The sequence below is a fragment of the Corythoichthys intestinalis genome, chromosome 15 (genome assembly GCF_030265065.1).
Source record: "Corythoichthys intestinalis isolate RoL2023-P3 chromosome 15, ASM3026506v1, whole genome shotgun sequence".
In the NCBI taxonomy this organism is placed as follows: domain Eukaryota; kingdom Metazoa; phylum Chordata; class Actinopteri; order Syngnathiformes; family Syngnathidae; genus Corythoichthys; species Corythoichthys intestinalis.
The window spans coordinates 13,508,675-13,529,174 of NC_080409.1; the positions used below are offsets into that span (position 1 = coordinate 13,508,675).

The 20,500-nt window shown below is 38.0% G+C and overlaps 1 protein-coding gene across 4 annotated transcripts in view; it reads right to left on the minus strand.

Moving 5' to 3' along the window:
• mdga2a (MAM domain containing glycosylphosphatidylinositol anchor 2a) overlaps window positions 1–20,500 on the minus strand; it is a 111,605-nt gene that overhangs the window by 24,325 nt on the left and 66,780 nt on the right. For all 4 annotated transcript variants that reach the window (XM_057859882.1, XM_057859885.1, XM_057859884.1 and 1 more), the window contains 6 exons: window positions 17,645–17,793; window positions 16,377–16,554; window positions 16,267–16,287; window positions 9,373–9,528; window positions 4,246–4,389; window positions 4,043–4,176 (listed from right to left, as the gene is read on the minus strand). In XM_057859882.1, coding sequence (XP_057715865.1) covers window positions 4,043–4,176; window positions 4,246–4,389; window positions 9,373–9,528; window positions 16,267–16,287; window positions 16,377–16,554; window positions 17,645–17,793 — 782 coding nt within the window. The remainder of the gene's footprint in view (window positions 1–4,042; window positions 4,177–4,245; window positions 4,390–9,372; window positions 9,529–16,266; window positions 16,288–16,376; window positions 16,555–17,644; window positions 17,794–20,500) is intronic.

The window sequence follows — 20,500 nt, forward strand, 5'->3', positions numbered from 1 at the left end:
AGAGCACGCGAGAGCATAAGTAAAGGCGCCATGATTTTAATGAGATGTTATCGTGTACTTACCTCTTTTTGATCCAAAAACTCCATGTAGCATGTAATCACCGAGTGTCAAGACACAGCTGTGAATGGTCACAGCCAGATTTTTGGCGGATTTTATGGGTGAAATGTGGTAATATAACAAGGGTCGCAATGCAGAAATCGCAGACCTCAAGGAATGGTTGAGATGTTCTTTTTCATATATTTATTCTTTTAAACATTTTTTCAAAGTTTCTTTGTTTTGATTGATTATTTATCGTCTAACATATCGGAGAAAATGTGACAGTAACAAAAAAAAAAAAAAAATACAGTGTATCACAAAAGTATGTACACCCCTGGCATTTCTGCAGATATTTAAGTATATCTTTTCATGGGACAACACCGACAAAATGGCACTTTGACACAATGAAAAGTAGTCTGTGTGCAGCTTATTTAATAGAGTTCATTTATTTTCCCCTCAACATAACTAAAAGTATAGCCATTAATATCTAAAGCCTTGGCAACAAAAGTGAATACACCGCATGGAAACTACGTACATCGATAAATGTCCAAATTGAGTACTGCTTGTCATTTTCCCTCCAAAATGTCATGTGACTTGTTACAGGAGTGCTGTCAGAATTGCTGCAGAGATTGAAGAGGTGGTGGTGGTGGTGGTGGTGGTGGGGGGGGGGGGTCATTCCAACCACCATGCTTGACTGTAGGCATGACACACTTATCTTTGTACTCCTCACCTGGTCGCCGCTACACATGCTTGAGACCATCGGAACCAAACAAATTAATGTTCGTCTCATAAGACCATAGGGCATGGTTCCATTAATCCAAGTGCTTTGTTGACATGTCTTCAGCAAACTGTTTGCGGGCTTTCTAGTGTACTGTCTTCAGAAGAGGCTTCCTTCTGGAGTAACAGCCAAGCACACCAATTTGATGTAGAGTACGGCGTATGGTCTGAGCACTAAAAGGATTACCCCCCCACCTCTTCAATCTCTGCAGCAATGCTGACAGCACTCCTGTAACAAGTCACATGACATTTTGGAGGGAAAATGACAAGCAGTACTCAATTTGGACATTTAGGGATGTACGTTTTTTCAAAGGGGTGTACTCACTTTTGTTGCCAGGGGTTTAGATATTAATGGATATATTTTAAGTTGTTTTGAGGGGAAAATAAATGAACTCTATTACATAAGCTGCACACAGACTACTTTCATTGTGTCAGTCTCATTTTGTCAGTGATGTCCCATGAAAAGATATACTTAAATACCTGCAGAAATGCGAGGGGTGTACTCACTTTTGTGATACACTGTACAATCAAGTGATAGTTACGAGGTAGATATCCGTGACTTTTTTACAGACGCTAATTTTTTCATTGTGACGTAATTTATTTAAAAGTTTAAAATATACGAGTGAATAATTTTTTTAAGTCGTCTTTTTAATTCAATTAATGACTCTAATCTAAAAATGACAGACATTTCGGATAATAAATACGATTACTTACCTTCTTTTTATGGCTAGGTTGAAACAAAAGCGGTTGCGCTATGTCCTTAAACGGGGAATCCTCACCTAGGTGACTTTGAACATGGCGGCAGGCAAAACAGCAGACTGCATCCTTTTTGACTGAATATTCCAGCCAAGAATATTTATAAGCATACATTGATTTTTTTTTGTTTTGTTTCCCATCATGTTTTTAGTGGAATTCTAAATTCTTGGCTTTTGACCAAGGACGTCGTCCATTGAATATGGTATGCCTGGTTGTGGCTCTGTTGCACAATTAGCAGCTTTCGTGGGACATACTGAAACTCCGCTCATCATTTTGGCAGTGCTCTCTGAAGTCTCATAGTCCACATCTTCATTCCTTGCTTCTCGCTCAGTCGTTGTCGCTTTTGAAAGCTTAGGTTTGAAAAAAAAAAATACGTATATCCATCTAGTTTCTTCTATCCTCAGGTGGTTTTGGCTAAGCAAAGCAAATGACCGTCTCTAAGGTGCTAGTCACATGATCTGTTCGAAAATTAATTTTGAACTATTCTAAAAATATATATTTTTTGTTCATTTCATTCATTTTTGTTGTTTTATTGCTTTACAGCTTTCATAGACAACATTTTACCAGCAAAGTTTTAATATATTGGAAAATCGATTACATGCAATGACATTTTCGACCTCATTGTTTTTTTGTTATTTATTATTGTTATTTATAAAGATGTCCTGATCGATCGGCATCCGATCACGTGATTTTCAAAGTATTGGAATCGGCAAAAAAATATCGGACATGCCTTTTTTTAATATATATATATTTTTTATTTAAATCGTTTTCTAATTGTATTTAACGTTACAGACTAAATGTCTTACACTCATCCAGAGTAGTTTTGGCTTAAAGTAGAGCTATCAAATTTATTGCGTTAACGGTGGAAATGAATTTTTTAAAATTAATTACGTTAAATAATTAACGCATGCGCTGCACGAGCCACTCACGCATTGTCGCGTTCAATCTATAAAGACGCTGTTTTACCTATAGATAGCGCTAAAAGGCAGCTTATAATGAGTAGAGAGAATTTTGACAGGCTTTGAAGCCATTTTTTATGTGGGTAAAGCCTTACAATACCGCTCTCAGCAATTAAAAATAACATGGGAGGCAATGTGGGGAAGAAAGGTAGTAGTTAATCATTTTTGTAACACCCTATGTTCTTTCCCAACGCAGAGAAGATATATCAATTGGTGCCCCTACGCACAGTCATGGTTGCACTTCCCATCATGCATTTGGGCAGAAGTTAAATGGCTGCAGTATCATTTACTGAAAGCTCAACAAATACACTAGATGGCAATATTTAGTCACAATATACAAAGTCACATTTATCCTTTAAGAGTTACAAGTCTTTCTGTCCGTGGATCCCTCTCACAGTAAGAATGTTAATAATGTAAATGTCATCTTGAGGATTTATTGTCATAATAAACAAATACAGTACTAATGTACTGTATGTTGACTGTATATATTCGTCCGAGTTTTATTCTTTTTTTTTCTTAATGCATTGCCAAAATGTATATGATCGGGAAAAATTATCGGGAATGATTGGAATTGAGTCGGGAGCAAAAAAAAAGCAATCGGGTAATATCGGGATCGGCAGATACTCAAAACGATCGGGATCGGATCGGGAGCAAAAATACATTATCGGAACAACCCTAGTTATTTATGTATTTATTTTATGGCTGTCAAAATTATCGCGTTAATTAATTTTTTTAATTAATCACGTTAAAATATTTGACGCATTTAACGCACTTGCCCCGCTCAAACAGATTAAAATGACAGCACAGTGTCATATCCACTTGTTACTTGTGTTTTATTGTGTTTTTTCGCCCTCTGCTGGCACTTGGGTGCGACTGATTTTATGGGTTTCAGCACCATAAGCATTGTGTAATTATTGACATCATCAATGGCGAGCTACTACTTTATTTTTTGTTTGAAATTTTTACAAATTTTATTAAAATGAAAACATTAAGAGGGGTTTTAATATAAAATTTCTATAACTTGTACTAACATTTATCTTTTAAGAACTACAAGTCTTTCTATCCATGGATCGCTTTAACAGAATGTTAATAATGTTAATACCATCTTGTTGATTTATTGTTATAATAAACAAATACAGTACTTATGTACAGTATGTTGAATGTATATATCCGTCTTGTGTCTTATCTTTCCATTCCAACAATAATTTACAGAAAAATGTGGCATATTTTATACACGGTTTGAATTGCGATTAATTTTTAAGCTGTGATTAACTTGATTAAAAATTTTAATCGTTTGACAGCCCTAATTTATTTTTACTTTAAAAAAGGATTTAAGTGTTCCAAAAATGGCAAAATAGGGAAAAAAATTATTAGAGTAGTTGACTAATCGTTAAAAAATTCTGCCGACTAATTGGGAGAAAAATAGCTATTAGTCCACAGCTTGTGAAACGTGTAGAAATGCTTTTGAAAAGCAATTTTTTTGGTCTTCTTTTTTTTCGTCCATCACGTCTCACCTGGAAGTCCGCGCTAGGGTGAATGTCGACGGCGGCGCGGCGCCATCGGTCGCCTTGGTTACCGCTCAAACTCCACACCGTCGTCTCTGATGCTTGCGGCGCGCCTTTTTGCCTCAGGAAGACGTTGAGCGCTCCTAAAGTCCGAACAGGAAGTCACGGTGAACCGTTGCCAACGACGCCGCGACGGCCCCGCCCCGACTCACCGATGTGCTTGCCGTACATGTGGTAGTAGAAAGACAGGCAATAGGCGGCACCGCTTTTAGAGCCTGTGTTGAAAAAGGGCGACAGGAGGCGGGCTTTGTCGCCCTCTATTCTGGGACGTGACGTCTCGATGTAGACGTAGTACCCTGTAAAGAGGTAAAATTTCAAATCTTTCAAAAATCTGACTCCTGTGTCAAATTAAAGGGAACCTCGGATTTAAAGACTTGTAGGCTCTAATAAGCCACAATTGTTCTCTTTTACGAAAATATGTTATTAGAAACACATAAAATATTGCCATTGATAAAAAATCTATAATATTTGTTAAATGTTTTGACTTACAGAGGACGCCATGTTTTAAGAGCACAATGGACGCACGTGGTGATGTTGTAGGTCGTCACTGTCACTTGACGAATACTACCGCGGTGAGACATCCAACACTTGCGCACATCGGTTAAAAGCAGCGAGTACTTACTATTTGTGTTTTTATTGAGTCTTTTATTACCATTTTATTGCCTCAAAACACTTTTTGCATGTGTTTCCCTCTTATACTTTTAAGCATTGTGTTTTCATGTGGTAGCTTTAAAGCAGATTGTTGTTCTGTTGACCACATTTGCCACATAGCATATTTAAACCACCCTTATTTGATATTACAATGTTGAATTATTTTCTTAAGGCATCTTTAGTATGTTCTGTCTGTATGCATCTAACAAAAAAAAAGCTGAAAGCGCACGGTAGTACTTTGGGTATCAAATTCGCCTCATGTCGCACATTTCGCCAGTGTAGCACATTTTGGCAGAACGCCGTTTTTCCCCCCTTACTCTGGTCTCGTCTCATCCCCTCTTTCCTGTTCATTTTGCTTTTGCTGCTCGTTTTGAGAAATATCGACAGTGCTGTAATGCTCATTAATGTTTCTCTCGGGTTCAAATTGAAAAGGTTGAACAGATGACATGTTTATGTCGCTAGATTCATGCTCTGGAAGCCCGGCAGTGTAACCATGTGATGTCAATGGCAACGCCTTGCAACGTCAACAACAATGGCGACCTACCAGTTAAACTAATTTTACAACTTGTATAAAAACGAAAACATCAAGCAGTGTTTCGATATCAAATTATTTTAACTCATAATAACATTTATCTTTCAAGAACTACAAGTCTTTCTGTCCGTGGATCCCTACAGCTAACTACAGTGAGGCAAATAAGTATTCAGTCAACCACCAATTGTGCAAGTCCTCCTACTTGAAACATTAGAGAGGCCTGTAATTGTCAACATAGGTAAACCTCAACCATGAGCGACAGAATGTGGAAAAAAAAACAAAATCACATTGTTTGATTTTTAAAGAATTTATTTTCAAATTAGAATGGAAAATAAGTATTTGGTCACCTACAAACAAGCAACATTTCTGGCTATCAAAGAGGTCTAACTTCTTCAAACGAGGTCTAACGAGGCTCCACTCGTTACCTGTATTAATAGGACCTTTTTTTAAACTCATTATCGGTATAAAAGACACCTGTCCACAACCTGAGTCAGTCACACTCCAAACTCCACTATGGCCAAGACCAGTGAGCTGTCGAAGGACACCAGAGACAAAATTGTAGACCAGCGCCAGGCTGGGAAGACTGAACCTGCAATAGGTAAAACGCTTAGTATAAGGCGGAAAACACAGACAAGGCTGAAAAAGCAGTTTCTGCTCTTGCACCCCTCTTTAAAATAAACTGCTGTATTTTAAGCCAAAAGAACTGTTGTCCTTAATAGAACAATATGTCTATATGCTGCCAAAGCACATTCATGGCGCACTAAGCCTCCGAACTATTTTTAATTTGTCCGTTTTACCCTGAAAACCCCCGTTTACAGACGTCGCGCAACCGCTTTTGTTTAAACCTAGCCATAAAAAGAAGGCAAGTAATTATATTTATCATTCAAAATGTCTCTCATTTTTAGCTTAGAATCATTAATTTATGTATACATTTTAGTTTAGAAAAAAAAAAACGACTTTAAAAAATTATTCACTCGCATATTTTAAACTTTTAAACAAATTACGTCACAATGAAAATTTTGGCGTCTGTAAAAAAGTCACGGGATATCTACCTCATAACTATTGCTTAACTGTATTTTTTTTGTTACTGTCACATTATCCCCGATATGTTAGATGATAAATAATCGATCCAAACAAAAAAAATTGAAAAATAACATTTAAAAGGGTAACTATATGGAAAAGAAAATCTCAACCACTCCTTGTTGTCTGTGATTTCTGCATCGCGACCCTTGTTTTATCACCATGTTTCACCCATAAAATCCCCCCGAAATCCGGCTGTGGCCATTCACAGCTGTGTCTTGACACTTGGTGAAACATGCTACATCGAGTTTTTGGATCAAAACAAGGTAAGTACGCGATAATATCTCGTTAAAATTGTGGCGTCTTTAATTCTGCTCTTGCGTGTTCTCGCCTCCAATTAGGTTTTTGCTGTTTAAAAAAAACATTTTTTTTTTAAACTGCTTTCCTTTTCAAAATGTTTGTTTCCCCAGAAAATTGAGATTTTAAGCTTTCCAATGATGTATCACACATGCGTTTCGGACAATTTTGAAAGTTGGCCAAATTGAGGGTCTCAGAGCGGAACTTCAAGTCACCTGAGTGTTTTCCGCCATAAAGAAATCAACTGTGGGAGCAATTATTAGAAAATGGAAGACATACAAGACCACTGATAATCTCCCTCGATCTGGGGCTCCATGCAAGATCTCACCCCGTGGCGTCAAAATGATAACAAGAACGAAGAGCAAAAATCCCAGAACCACACGGAGGGATCTAGTGAATGACCTAAAGAGAGCTGGGACCACAGTAACAAAGGCTGCTATCAGTAACACAATGCACCGCCAGGGACTCAAATCCTGCACTGCCAGACGTGTCCCCCTGCTGAAGAAAGTACATGTCCAGGCCTGTCTGCGATTCGCTAGAGAGCATTTGGATGACCCAGAGGAGGACTGGGAGAATGTGTTATGGTCAGATGAAACCAAAATAGAACTTTTTAGTAGAAACACAGGTTCTCGTGTTTGGAGGAAAAAGAATACTGAATTGCATCCGAAGAACACCATACACACTGTGAAGCATAGGGGTGGAAACATCAGGCTTTGGGGCTGTTTTTCTGCAAAGGGACCAGGACGACTGATCTGTGTAAAGGAAAGAATGAATAGGCCATGTATTGAGAGATTTTGAGTGAAAATCTCCTTCCATCAGCAAGGGCATTGAAGATGAGACGTGGCTGGGTCTTTCAGCATGACAATGATCCCAAACACACAGCCAGGGCAACAAAGAAGTGGCTCATAAGAAGCATTTCAAGGTCCTGGAGTGGCCTAGCCCATAGAAAATCTGTGGAGGGAGTTGAAAGTCCGTGTTGCCCAACGACAGCCCCAAAACATCACTGCTCTAGAGGAGATCTGCATGGAGGGAAGGGCCAAAATACCAGCAACAGTGTGTGAAAAGCTTGTGAAGAGTTCCAGAAAACGTTTGACCTCTGTTATTGCCAACAAAGGGTTCATAACAAAGTATTGAGATTAACTTTTGGTATTGACCAAATACTTATACTCTTTAAACCCCCCCCCCCCCCCCCCACACACACACACACACATTCCGTCTCTCATGGTTGAGGTTTACCCATGTTGACAATTACAGGCCTCTCTAATATTTTCAAGTGGGGGAACTTGCACAATTAGTGGTTGACTAAATACTTATTTGCCCCACTTACTATACATTCTGTCTGAGTTTTCCATTGTTTGTTAGCATTAAGCTGAGTGCTTTTGCAAAGTGATAATATACAGTATGTATTCAGTGTGGAGTATTGTATACTATTACATAGTGATTTCTTTAGCCTTGCACTCATTTAACTAGTTAGCTGTCATTGACGGCGATAGGCGTCCAATCATGTGGCAATTAATAACTAAAAGTCTTTAAATGAGTTATTGCTAGTAAATGTCCAATCCATTTGAAGTGGGAGGATGGCAGCTAATGGACGTTCATGCACTGCGACCCTCCCACTTCAAATGGATTGGACGTCTAGAGCTGTCAATGACAGCCAATGAGTTAAAACTAAAACTTTTTTTTCTTTTTTCTTTTAATTAAAACCCCTTGACGCCTGAATTCACATTGCACGAATAAACATCAAAAGCACTGGGGAATATACATAAGTACATGAAAAATAATAATGATAGTGAAAAAAACAAATATTGAAAATTAAACTGAAAAAATACAATTAAAAAAATGAAAATCCTGAGGGGAAAAAAATAGAAAACATAGAAAGTTAATCAAAAATACAACTTTAAAAAATATGAAATATATTATTAATTATAGTACTATATTATATCATCAAATGTATCATTTATATTTTTTCAATTTTTATATTTACTTGTATTTCTTACCTTTTCATTTTTTGTTTTAATTTTAGGGTTTTCAACTTCTAGCCATATTTTCAATTTAAATGTATATACTATATTTCATTTTCCCCCCGTATTTCTTCTTTTTTTTGAGGGGTGGAGTGGGCAAAGCGTCTTGTTGCCCAGGGCACCATGTAGGCTAGGAACGCCCCTGCTCGTTGATGGCGCATGTTTATGAAAATGGATTTAAAAGAGCAGGCGGGGTGAACACCGGTGCAATTTACCCGCAAAATGCAGAATGATTTGATAAGTTGAGCGCACGCGCGCATGCCTGTGTAGGAGAGATTAAAGTACGTGTATTGTTATTATTATGCTGCACTTAATCCACTCTAACACGCTGTCATAACAGTCACATTTTTTTTTCCTGTGCTCACCACCCGCACGATTACGAGGAGGACTGCCAAAATCTGTAATATATACAGTATTCAGATACCGTTGTTATTTTTTGCTTTTCATTTGTAATTATTTATACACAAAGTTTTATCTATTTTAATAGGTATTTATGAACATTAAAATTTCTTTTTGTATTTATGAATTTTAGTCTGGGCTGTATGGAAAAAAATACTCTTCGTTTTAATACATCTGTAATGATTTGGTAAAAAAAAAAAAAAAAAAAAAAAATTAAAAATGATGCAACAATTATGACTGCTTTCACCCTATTGGATTTGTGTTTGAATGGACATTAAGAAAGAGCATCACTGTGTGACCTTGCTTGGAGCCACGGCGGTCGGCGCTTGGTCCGGTGTTGGGCGTGTACTTGGTGTCGCGGGAGGCGGCGCTGTGGCGCGTCCAATCGAAATCGTCGCTTTTGTCCTGAGAGAAGAGACACAAGGCCTCGTCCTCGAAAGCACACTGGAACTCCCCTGCGATCGTGACAAGAAGCTCATTCAATTTACGTCGAGACAAAAGAAAAATCACACCATTCAAAAACATATCATTGATTCACATTGACTTTCAACTCGGGCCCACCCAAAAATTCTAGATTCACTTCCACTGACTCTCATTTCGGACCCACAAAAACAATTCTACATTCGTTCCCACTGACATTCAAACTCTGACCCACCCAAAAAATATCTACATTCACCCTTATTGACGTTAAACTTGGACCACCCATTAAAATTCTCTCCGATTTTCCGTTAATGACTTTTTAACCGGTATCCTGATATTGTACAACTTCAAAAATCCGATACCGATATGAAACCAATTCCGATATACGCAGTCGCGCATTTAACGTGTTATTCCTAATTGAATTGCCCCACTGGATGCTTTGATAAAGATAAATGTACCAACTTCAAGGTTTTCCAAATAAAATAAACATTCTGTGAAAATTAAAGAACAACTTCAACTGAAAAATTTTAGAAAATAAATGTCCCATATGAATAATACAAATTGCCAAACTGTCCATCATTAAATGAATCATTACAATTAAATCACGTTTACAGTAGTTACCCCAAAGAGGCACTAGGGGGTGACCAAAGCATTACAAATACAAGCAGGCAATTGTTGTTAGGTCCTTTGCCCCTCTCTCCTGAGACCCGACCCACCCTGGGCAGGTGGACATGTTTTAATCTGATTACAATTTGGGACGGGTGGAGCGGCCACAGGTGCGGGCAATACAATCGGCCATCTTTAAAAGCCAGTGGACGCCACCACCTCCTCGCCCGATCAACTCGTCTGGTTCATTCCGTCACTTGCATCTCACATTTTTGATACTCATTTTGATTACCGGCTGTTGACTATTTTTGCTCTTGACCCAGGACTTCTTGTGCGCGCCAATTGTCGTATCTCACGCCTGCCTACTTCCGAGCCTCATCATCGCCCACCAGCTAGACTACTTCGAGCCGGACATCACCCGCCTTCTGCCTTGGCTCTCACACCATTAACACCCATTTTATGTTCACCAATAAATTATTATTCATCACAACCCTGTCTGCTTTGGACCCCCCCCCCCCCCCCCCCATGCACCCCTAACAATTGTTATTACTTTTTTAGTTTTCTTAGTGACGATTTCTTTCTGGTAATGCAATCGTTATACAGTGGGGAGAACAAGTATTTGATACACTGCCAATGGGAAAAACCATTGGCAGTGTATCAAATACTTGTTCTCCCCACTGTATGTAATGAGTTTATAATTCATTATTTTTTAAACATTTCAAGTTCATTTAATTTTTTGCACCATGAATGCCAATGGCCTGCTCACATAACAAAACAGAAGCATCTCAGTTTAGAGACAACTATTGGTTGGTTAGCATACTTGCTGCACCAAACTGTAACCAGCCCCAGTACAATGGCAGAAGCCCAAAAGGTACTATGCATATTAGCCCAACACCAATATTAACCGTTATCATTTAAAAATGCTATTGTCAACCGATAGTATCAGAAAACTCTAATTAAAATTAAAGTCCTTTGTTCCCATTGACTTTCAACTCTGACCCCCCCCCCCCCCCAAAAAAAAAAATCCACATTCATTCCCATTGACTTTGTAATTGGACCCACCAAAAAATTCTACATTCACTCTTATTGACTTTCAAGTCAGACCCAAGAAAAACATTTTTTTAAAAACATTTTTTTATTCCTTTTGGCTGTCAAGTCGGCCCCATCCACATTCACTCTCACTGACTCTAAACTGGGACCCCTCCCCCCCAAAAAATCATTTGTTCCCATTAACTTTCCAACCCTGGCCCACCAAAAGAATTTCACCTTCAACCCCATTGACTGTAAACTCTGAGTCTCTGACAGAGTGAAAAAAATTCACTTTCACTCACACTGACTTTAAACTTGGATCACCCTACCAAAAAATCCAAATTAATTCCCACTGACTTTCCAACGCAGTCGCAGAGACGGCAAAAATTCCACATTCACTGCCATTAGTTTTCAACTCTGACCCACTAAACAAGTCGACATTAACTCCCATTGACTCTGAACTCAAGACACTCAAAAAAAAAATCCACATTTTCTCTTACTGACTAGTCTGACTCTCAACTTGAACCCGCCAGATAATTCCACCCAATTCAACATTATTCCACCTCTTTTTGCATTCCAACATTCAAACACAATTTCTAAAGATATTCCATTGCAGGGGTCCCCAACCTATTCCACTAAGGCACACTGTGGGTGCAGGATTTCATTCTTACCAAACAAGATGACAACACTTTTTCCCCAATCTGGTGTTTTACAAGTGCAATCAGTTGATTGCAGTCAGGTGTGGCTTGTTTTAGCAGAAGCCTCATTGGTTCAACTGTCTCTGCTGGATCGGCTGGAACAAAAACCAGGACCCACAGTGTGCCTTGAGGACTGGGTTGAAAACCGTCTAATGAATGAATCCAAGGGCGTAGGTTTGGTCTCAACATTGGTAGGGACGATATAACAGCATAAACGGCTTTAGGGGTGTAATGGTACACAAAAATCTCGGTTCGGTACGTACCTCGGTTTTGAGGTCACGGTTCGGTTAATTTTCAGTACAGTAAGAAAACAAAATGCAAAATATAAATGTGCTAGTTGTTTATTACACACCTTTGTGCTTTCAACAATAGGAACATTAGCCTATACAAAGCTAGAATTCTGCTCAAAAAGTAGCGGGTATTTAAAGATAATCCAACAACAATTTGCCTTACAGACCCCGTGTATTGGTCAGCTTTCTTTCTGAAAGAAAGAAGAAAAAAGACGTCCTGTGCTAAAGAGAAAAGCAATCCCAATGACAAAGACTTTAACATGTATTTTACAAATGAAATACCACAATGAATCATGTATTTTCCTTATGAACAGTTTTCAAAAGTTTTATTGGTGGATTTTCTCAAGTTAAAGCGCCACACAGAAATTAATAAATTTAATTGTGTAAGCAGGATCTGTGTATTATTCTTATTATTTAATTACAGGTGTTTTAGCTCATTTCAATTAATTTTATTTAAATGGGCTATTATTTATTTTATTATGTGTTTATATTTTACAAATGTGATGTAGTATTGATTTATATTGTATATTTTATGTTGTATAACTTTAGTTCCTATGTGAATATTAGTTCCTACTTGTTTTGTTGTGGTAGGAGGGTTTTGTATAGAACACGGGGCCATGTTGGTTATTATTCTAGCAGAAAAGGCAGCAGTAAATCAACAAAGACAAGTCAACCGTGCCCCGATCTACCACTCAAGAGATCTGATGGACTCAAAAAGTGAGTTACAATTGCATATTAGTTTGAAAATCGACCGGATCCACCGTATTTTTACACAAGTGACTTCCGGTCTGCCCGATCCTAGCGACCAGTAGCAGTATTGACGCAGGAGGATCGCGTCTCGCATCAAATGATAAACTCTGCCGTTCTTTTCGCATGCGTCGTGTTGAGCCGCTTCTGGGATGAGTCTAACACGCAGCCGCACTGCGACTTGTGTGCATTGGCTGACTGACTTTAACGCCCGCGTTTCACTGCGTTCTTGCGGCGGCCACGTTGTCGCGCCGTTGACGTTTCTGGGTTATACTGTCCTACCGTGTTGGTCCTCATTATGGTAGAGAAGACGGAATACCGTAATTTCCCGAATATAACCCGCACTTTTTTTCCCCCAAAATCAACTTGTAAAATCATGGTGCGCATTATAAACGGGTACGGGATGGAGACAGAAATATATATATATATACATATACGTATATAAACCGATTTTTTTTTTTTTTTTTTTATGACACGGCCACGTTGTGTTGAAGAAACGTATGCGGCGATCCGTTGCCGACCATTACGGTACGTGACGTCACCATTTTGTTTCGGTAATACTTCACTCTAATTGGCCGAATTATTTCGTGTATGTTAAATTCCGCTTTTTTCACTCTTCATAAAGCACATAATTTAGTTTCTTGAACTCATTCGAGTCAACGTTTATTGCAGCTCCGCAACTCGGACCATAACAAACGTAACAACACAGACTTCCTGTGTGTGTCCGTCAACTATATCTGTCCCTCGGGAAACTCAAACCCAAATAAGAATAGTTCCTATCGTTACTGTTGTGTCGACAGCGATGAGCTCTCACAGATTTCCGACTGACGTTCGCACTTTCATTTTACTGTATCAATCCATGGAAGAAACATTTATTCATCATGATGAAACGAGCAAGTTATACAGCAGCCTTTAAAAGAAAAGTCACATCTGTTTTGTTTTCTCCTAGATTCTGGTAAGTTGGAGAAGTTGTCAAATCATTTTATTACCCTAAATATTGTCAGTTTATGGTAATGTTTTGAACTACCAATGTGCTATGCTTGTGCTGTGTTTCACCAGTCAGTAAAATGACATTTCTGTATCTGTACACGAGCTCTGTTTTCTTGTATTCTTCTATTTATTGGTGCTAAAATTAGGGTGCGCGTTATAAATGGGTACAATAATTTTTCCTAGATTTTACAAGTAAATTTGGGGTGCGCAATATACACGGGTGCGCCTTATATTCGGGAAATTACGGTAGATATAATCTACACAATGAAACTGTAACCCGATCGACTCACAGCCTAGAAAAGTAAGGGTTACATTATGTCAGAAACTCGTTCGGTATGCCTCCGTTCCAAACCGAGCACCACATACCGAAACGGTTCAATACAAATGCTTGTACCGTTACACCCTTAACCTGCATGTACACTTTTTGATCGGGATGGGACATTAATAAGATCAAACAGAATGGGTGATCGGGGGTTAGGGCAACATTTCTCACAAATATGAACCTAATTAATTGATATGATAAATCAGGGGTGCTCATTACGTCGAACACAATTGACCAGTTGATCGCAACGCTAGTGTGGGTAGCTCGTGACACCCTCTACCCCCCCAAAAAATTTTTTTTTGATGTACATCGTTAATTACGATTATGCTGCGTGTATGTTGTGTTGGTTGAGCAACATATAAGGTTATGCAGCATCCGTGTCTCTGTAAGCTCACATTTTTCTGATTCTATTGTTTCCAGCAGAGTTCACTACATTTCTCAGTTAACGTTAACAGTAGAAAACACAATCAGAAGGACACTTCTCTCTAAGCAGCTTCCTATTTGAATTTTGCAGGTTAGCAAGTTCACAAAGTTTAATGTTATGCTAACTCTGATGCAGGTCAGACTTTCAGAACCAAAATTAGTGGTGTGTTTCCCATCTCCACAACATTGGCTTCTTTTTAAATTACTTACAGTGGCTGCTCCTGGCCGAAAAAAAAACTTCTAATATCCCTCCTCTTCGAAGGGGGCGGAGGAGCCGGCATATTGTCGACATGTATTTCTGTCGGGGCTGTGTGAGTGTGCGCCTGTGTGTGTACAGTATGTCGGGGGTGGGTCAAATCATAAGCCAATCAAACATGCGTTTGAGACGGAAAAAATGGACCGGCACATTTAGGAAGTGCAAAGGTGTAAATGTAAGTTTGAACATAATGAAAATTATTCACTAAATAATAGTAGGTAGTCAATTCTATCCTTACAACAGAGGGGAAGACCATATAAATAACTTGTATAGCTTTACTCATTATATGGCGGAAAACACAGACAAGACTGAAAAAGCAGTTTTTGCTTTTGCACTCCTCTTTAAAAGAAACTGCTGTATTTTAAGCCAAAACAACTGTTGTGTTTGACAGAACAATGTCTATAAGCTGCCATAGCAGATTCATGTCGCATTAAGCCCCCGAACTATTTTTAATTTGTCCATTTTACCCTGAAAATCCCTGTTTACAGACATCGCGCAACCGCTTTTGTTTCAACCCAGCCATAAAAAGAAGGTAATTAATTATATTTCTTAATCAAAATGTCTGTCATTTTTATCTTAGAATCATTAATTGATCTCATATTTCGTAAAAAAAAAAAAAAAACGACTTTAAAAAATGATTCACTCACATATTTTAAACTTTTAAACAAATGACGTCACAATGAAAAAAATGGCGTCAGTAAAAAAGTCACGATATCTACCTCATAACTATCGCTTAATTGTATTTTTTTTGTTACTGTCGCCTTTTCTCCGATATGTTAGATGATAAATAATCGATCCAAACAAAAAAAAATTGAAAAAAAACGTTTAAATGGGTAAATATACGAATAAGAAAATCTCGACCACTCCTTGATGTCTGCAATTTCTGCATCGCGACCCTTGTTATATTACCATGTTTCACCCATTAAATCCCCCAAAAATCCTGCTGTGGCCATTCACAGCTGTGTCTTGACACTCAGTGATACATGCTACATGGAGGTTTTGGATCGAAACAAGGTAAGTACACGATAATATCTCGTTAAATTCATGGCGTCTGTAATTCTGCTCTCGCGTGCTCTCACCTCCAGATAGGGTTTTGCTGTTTAAAAAATATTTTTCTAAAAAAATGCTCTCCTGTTCAAATGTATTCTTCCCCCAGAAAATTGAGATTTTAAGCTTTCCAATGATGTATCACACATGCATATTGGACAATTTTGAAAGTTGCCCAAATTGGGGGTCTCAGAGCGGAACTTCAAGTCAACTGAGTGTTTTCAGCCATATAATGCATATAAGGTGGCTTAAAGGTTGGTGGAGACAATTTGAGCATCCTGAAAAGTTGGTAGTGTTACGTCCCTACCGTCCCTATGCAAACTTACGCCCTTGAATGAATCAATCAATTAAAATGAGAGACTCACTGAGGTGTGGATTCACCGGAGCTGTGAAGGGAACACAACACCCGTTAAATGTACACATTTCCTACACACGCAAATGTTAGAGTATCCAGTTTCGCGTGAACACGAATTACCGCTGTAGGCGATGATGCGCTCAGTGGCGTCGCCTTCGCCGTAGCGAGTGATGGGCGTCAGGCGGACCACGTAGGACTCGGGTTTGACCAGGTCTGTCAGGTTGTATGTCAACAACTCCCCCTTGTGGATGTTGGCCTCCATAGGGATCTCCTGTTCCCACCAGCGCCCTTGCCCTACCTGACACAAGCACGCATGCGATATTATTGTAGCTAGCATTACGCGCGTCGTGATATGCAATAAGTCAATTCATCAAACGGTAAATAAAAATGAGGTTGGTAATTTTCCCGACTGTGATTAATGTGCTTTGCATGTGCTTCGTGCACTCAACAGACAAGCGTGTTGATTGCATATGAGATTCTAGTTTCTTTTACAAATGTTTATTGGTCATCAACACAACGTAGAATTAAATTTCAGATTTACAAAATTAAGGAAACACATCTGTATTGAACATTGTTAGCATTGCTAGATTGAGGCAAATGGAAAAAAGACCACTTTAGACTGCTATAAAACATTAGGAGTCTTCTCCAAAACGCAAAGTTGCGGTTAAAAGTTGACACTTCAAACATGAAAACTCGCTGGTTTACAGCATTTGTAAACGTTGCGAAATTTTTTTTAAAAATCTATTACTGACACCACATGCATGACGAAAATATTTTTTACGGAGAGGAAAGTTTATGGTTAGTGGCTTAGCGAACGTACTTTCAGTGAACACTACATAATAAAAGAATGTCATGTTCAACACAAAGATTTCTGGAGTTAATCTCACATATTTGAGATTATACACTAAAAATAACTTTAAAATGACATGAAAAATCTGTTTGGCAATGATAATTCGGCTTAAAATTTTGCTAACATGCGCTGTTTGTAGGACAAAATGACAGTTATTTTGGATTAAATAAACACTTTTGATGAGCTCTAATTGGGAGAGAACAAAAATGGCATTGGGTTTCTCACCTATTTCATATGTTGCACTTAGCTAGCTTTCAAATGACTCATTATGTATTGTTTTTAAAAAAAAATTTTTTTTTAATTATTTTTAATATAGTTTGTGTTTTACTGCATAATAACATTTTATTGCATTTGAATGGGTGATTTATTAGGATGTATTATCACGACATTAGTGTTTGAATTGGTTAGAAAATATAAAATAATATCACGTATCAGCAATAATTTATAAGGCAATATATTGCCTTCTAAAATTGGTTATCGCGACAGGCCTAGCTAGCGTTACCAATATAGTCCCGAAGCGTGCTGAATTCGAAATTACCTGTCGTCTGCCCAACCTGTAGGCCAGGATGCGGTCCACACCTGCGGGCTCCATCTGGGTCCACTGCAGCTTGAAGCCGTAGGAGCGTGGCCGGTTCTGCCACAGAGCGCCGCGGGTGTCGTAGTAGAACTCAGGAGGGTATGCTTTCCCTAGGGGGGGATAGAAACCAGGCAGAGTGTTGAATAGAGGTTGACCGATATAGGATTTTCAAAGGCCTGCGCCGCTAAACAAATTATCATATACAGTGGTATGAAAAAGCATCTGAACCTTTTGAAATTGTTCACATTTCTGCAAATTATCACCATTAAATGTGATCTGATCTTTGTCAAAATCACACAGATGTAAAAACAGTGTCTGCTTTAACTACAACCACCCAAACATTTATAGCAAGGGTCCCCAAACTTTTTCCTGTGAGGGCCACATAACTTTTCCCTTCTCTAATGAGGAGCCGGGGTCAGTTTGTAACAGAAAAGGTGTGACGAGTGCAGGAGTGCCTAAATGTAAAAATTAGGGCTGTCAAACGATTAAAATTTTTAATCGAGTTAATTACAGCTTAAAAAATAATTAATCATAATTAATCGCAATTCAAACCATCTCTAAAATATGCCATATTTTTCTATAAATTATTGTTGGAATGGAAAGATAAAACACAAGATGGATATATACATTCAACATACGGTACATAAGTACTGGAGATGTCCCGATCGATCGGGATCACGTCATTTTCAAAGTATCGGAATCGGCCAAAAAATATCGGCCATGCCTTTTTTTCAATATACAGTATATATATTTTTTAATTAAATCGTTTTCTAATTGTATTTAACGTTACAGACATAAAATGTTACACTCATCCAGAGTCTTTAGTTTAGGCTTAAGGTAGGGTTATCAAATTTATCCCGATAACGGCGGTAATTTTTTTTTTTTTTAATAAATGTATCACGTTAATAAATTTAACGCAATTAATGCATGCGTTGCTCGACCCACTCACGCATTGGCGCACTCAATCTGTAATGGCGCCATTTCACCTATATAGAGAGAAAAAAGGTAGCGTAAAATGAGTAGAGTGAATTTTGGCAGCCTATGAAGCCTTTTTTAAATTGGCTAGAGCCTTACAATCCCTCTCCCTACGATTAGAACTATCATGGGAAGCAATGTGGGGAAGCAGGGTAGCAATTGATCTTTTTCTTAACACCTTACGTTATTTCCCAACGCAGAGAAGATATATCCATTGGTAGCACTACGCACAGTCATGGTTCCACTTCCCATCATGCATTTGGGCATGCCTACAGTATCATTTACTGAAAGCTCAACAAATACACTAGATGGCAATATTTAGTCACAATATACAAAGTCACAAGTCTTTCTATCGGTGGATCCCTCTCACAGAAAGAATGTTAATAATGTAAATGCCATCTTGAGGATTTATTGTCATAATAAACAAATACAGTACTGTATATTGAATGTACTGTATGTTGAATGTATATATTCGTCCGAGTTTTATTCATTTTTTTCGTAATGCATTGCCAAAATGTATATTATCGGGAATGATTGGAATTGAATCGTGAGCAAAAAAAAACAATCGGATCGGGAAATATCGGGATCTGCAGATACTCAAACTAAAACGATCTGATCGGGAGCAAAAAAACATGATCGAAAAGACCCTAATAAGTACTGTATTTGTTTATTATAACAATAAATCAACAAGATGGCATTAACATTATTAACATTCTGTTAAAGCAATCCATGGATAGAAAGACTTGTAGTTCTTAAAAGATAAATGTTCGTACAAGTTATAGAAATTTTATATTAAAACTCCTCTTAAGGTTTTTGTTTTAATAAAATTTGTAAAATTTTTAATCAAAAAATAAACTAGTAGCCCGCCATTGTTGATGTCAATAATTACACAATGCTCATGGATGCTTAAGCCCATAAAATCAGTCGCACCCAAGCGCCAACAGAGGGCGGAAAAACTCCAAAAAACACAAGTAGCAAGTTGACATTGCGCTGTGCTGTTATTTTGTTATTTGTTATTTAATTGCATCATATATTTTAAAGTGATTAATTAAAAAAATTATTTACCGCCCGTTAACGCGATACTTTTGACAGCCCTAGTAAAAATTTATTGTTTTTCAGAACGCCACAATCAAATAACCCTTTCTAAATTCTTCACGGAACAAAAGTAAATAAAATGAAAATAATAATATAATATAATATAATATTAATAATAAATAATAATAATAACACTATTAATTAAATAGATAATAACCAAATAACCCTCTCTGGGTTCTTCACAGAAAAAAGCCAGGAAATAAATAAAACTTTTTTTTTTTTTTTGTTCAGGGGGCCGGACCAAATGTGGCCGCGGGCCGGATTTGGGGACCCCTGATTTATAGGTTTAATGGGATAGCATGCAAACAATGACAGAAAGGGGAAAATAAGTAAGTGAACCCTCTGCCTAAGGAGACTTAAAGAGCAATTGAAACCAATTTTTACCAAACAATTTAAGTCAGGTGTGTTCCCAATCACTGATGAGTGGTTTAAAGCTGCCCTGCCCACTATAAAAGACACACCATGGTAAATGGTAAATGGTGTTATACTTATATAGCGATTTTCCATGTAAGAATTGTCTTGATGCATTGTCTGATGTGCATCATGGCTCGGTCAAAAGAGCTGTCTGAAGACCTGTGATCATGGATTGCAGATTTGTATAAAGCTGGGAAAGGATAAAATAAAACATCTCTAAAAGTCTGGATGTTCCATTCGTAACATCCAGAATGAAGAATGGTGTTCATGTGAGGACTCCACGGAGGAAGCCACTGCTGTCTAAAAAAATATATATATATATTTTTGCTCGTT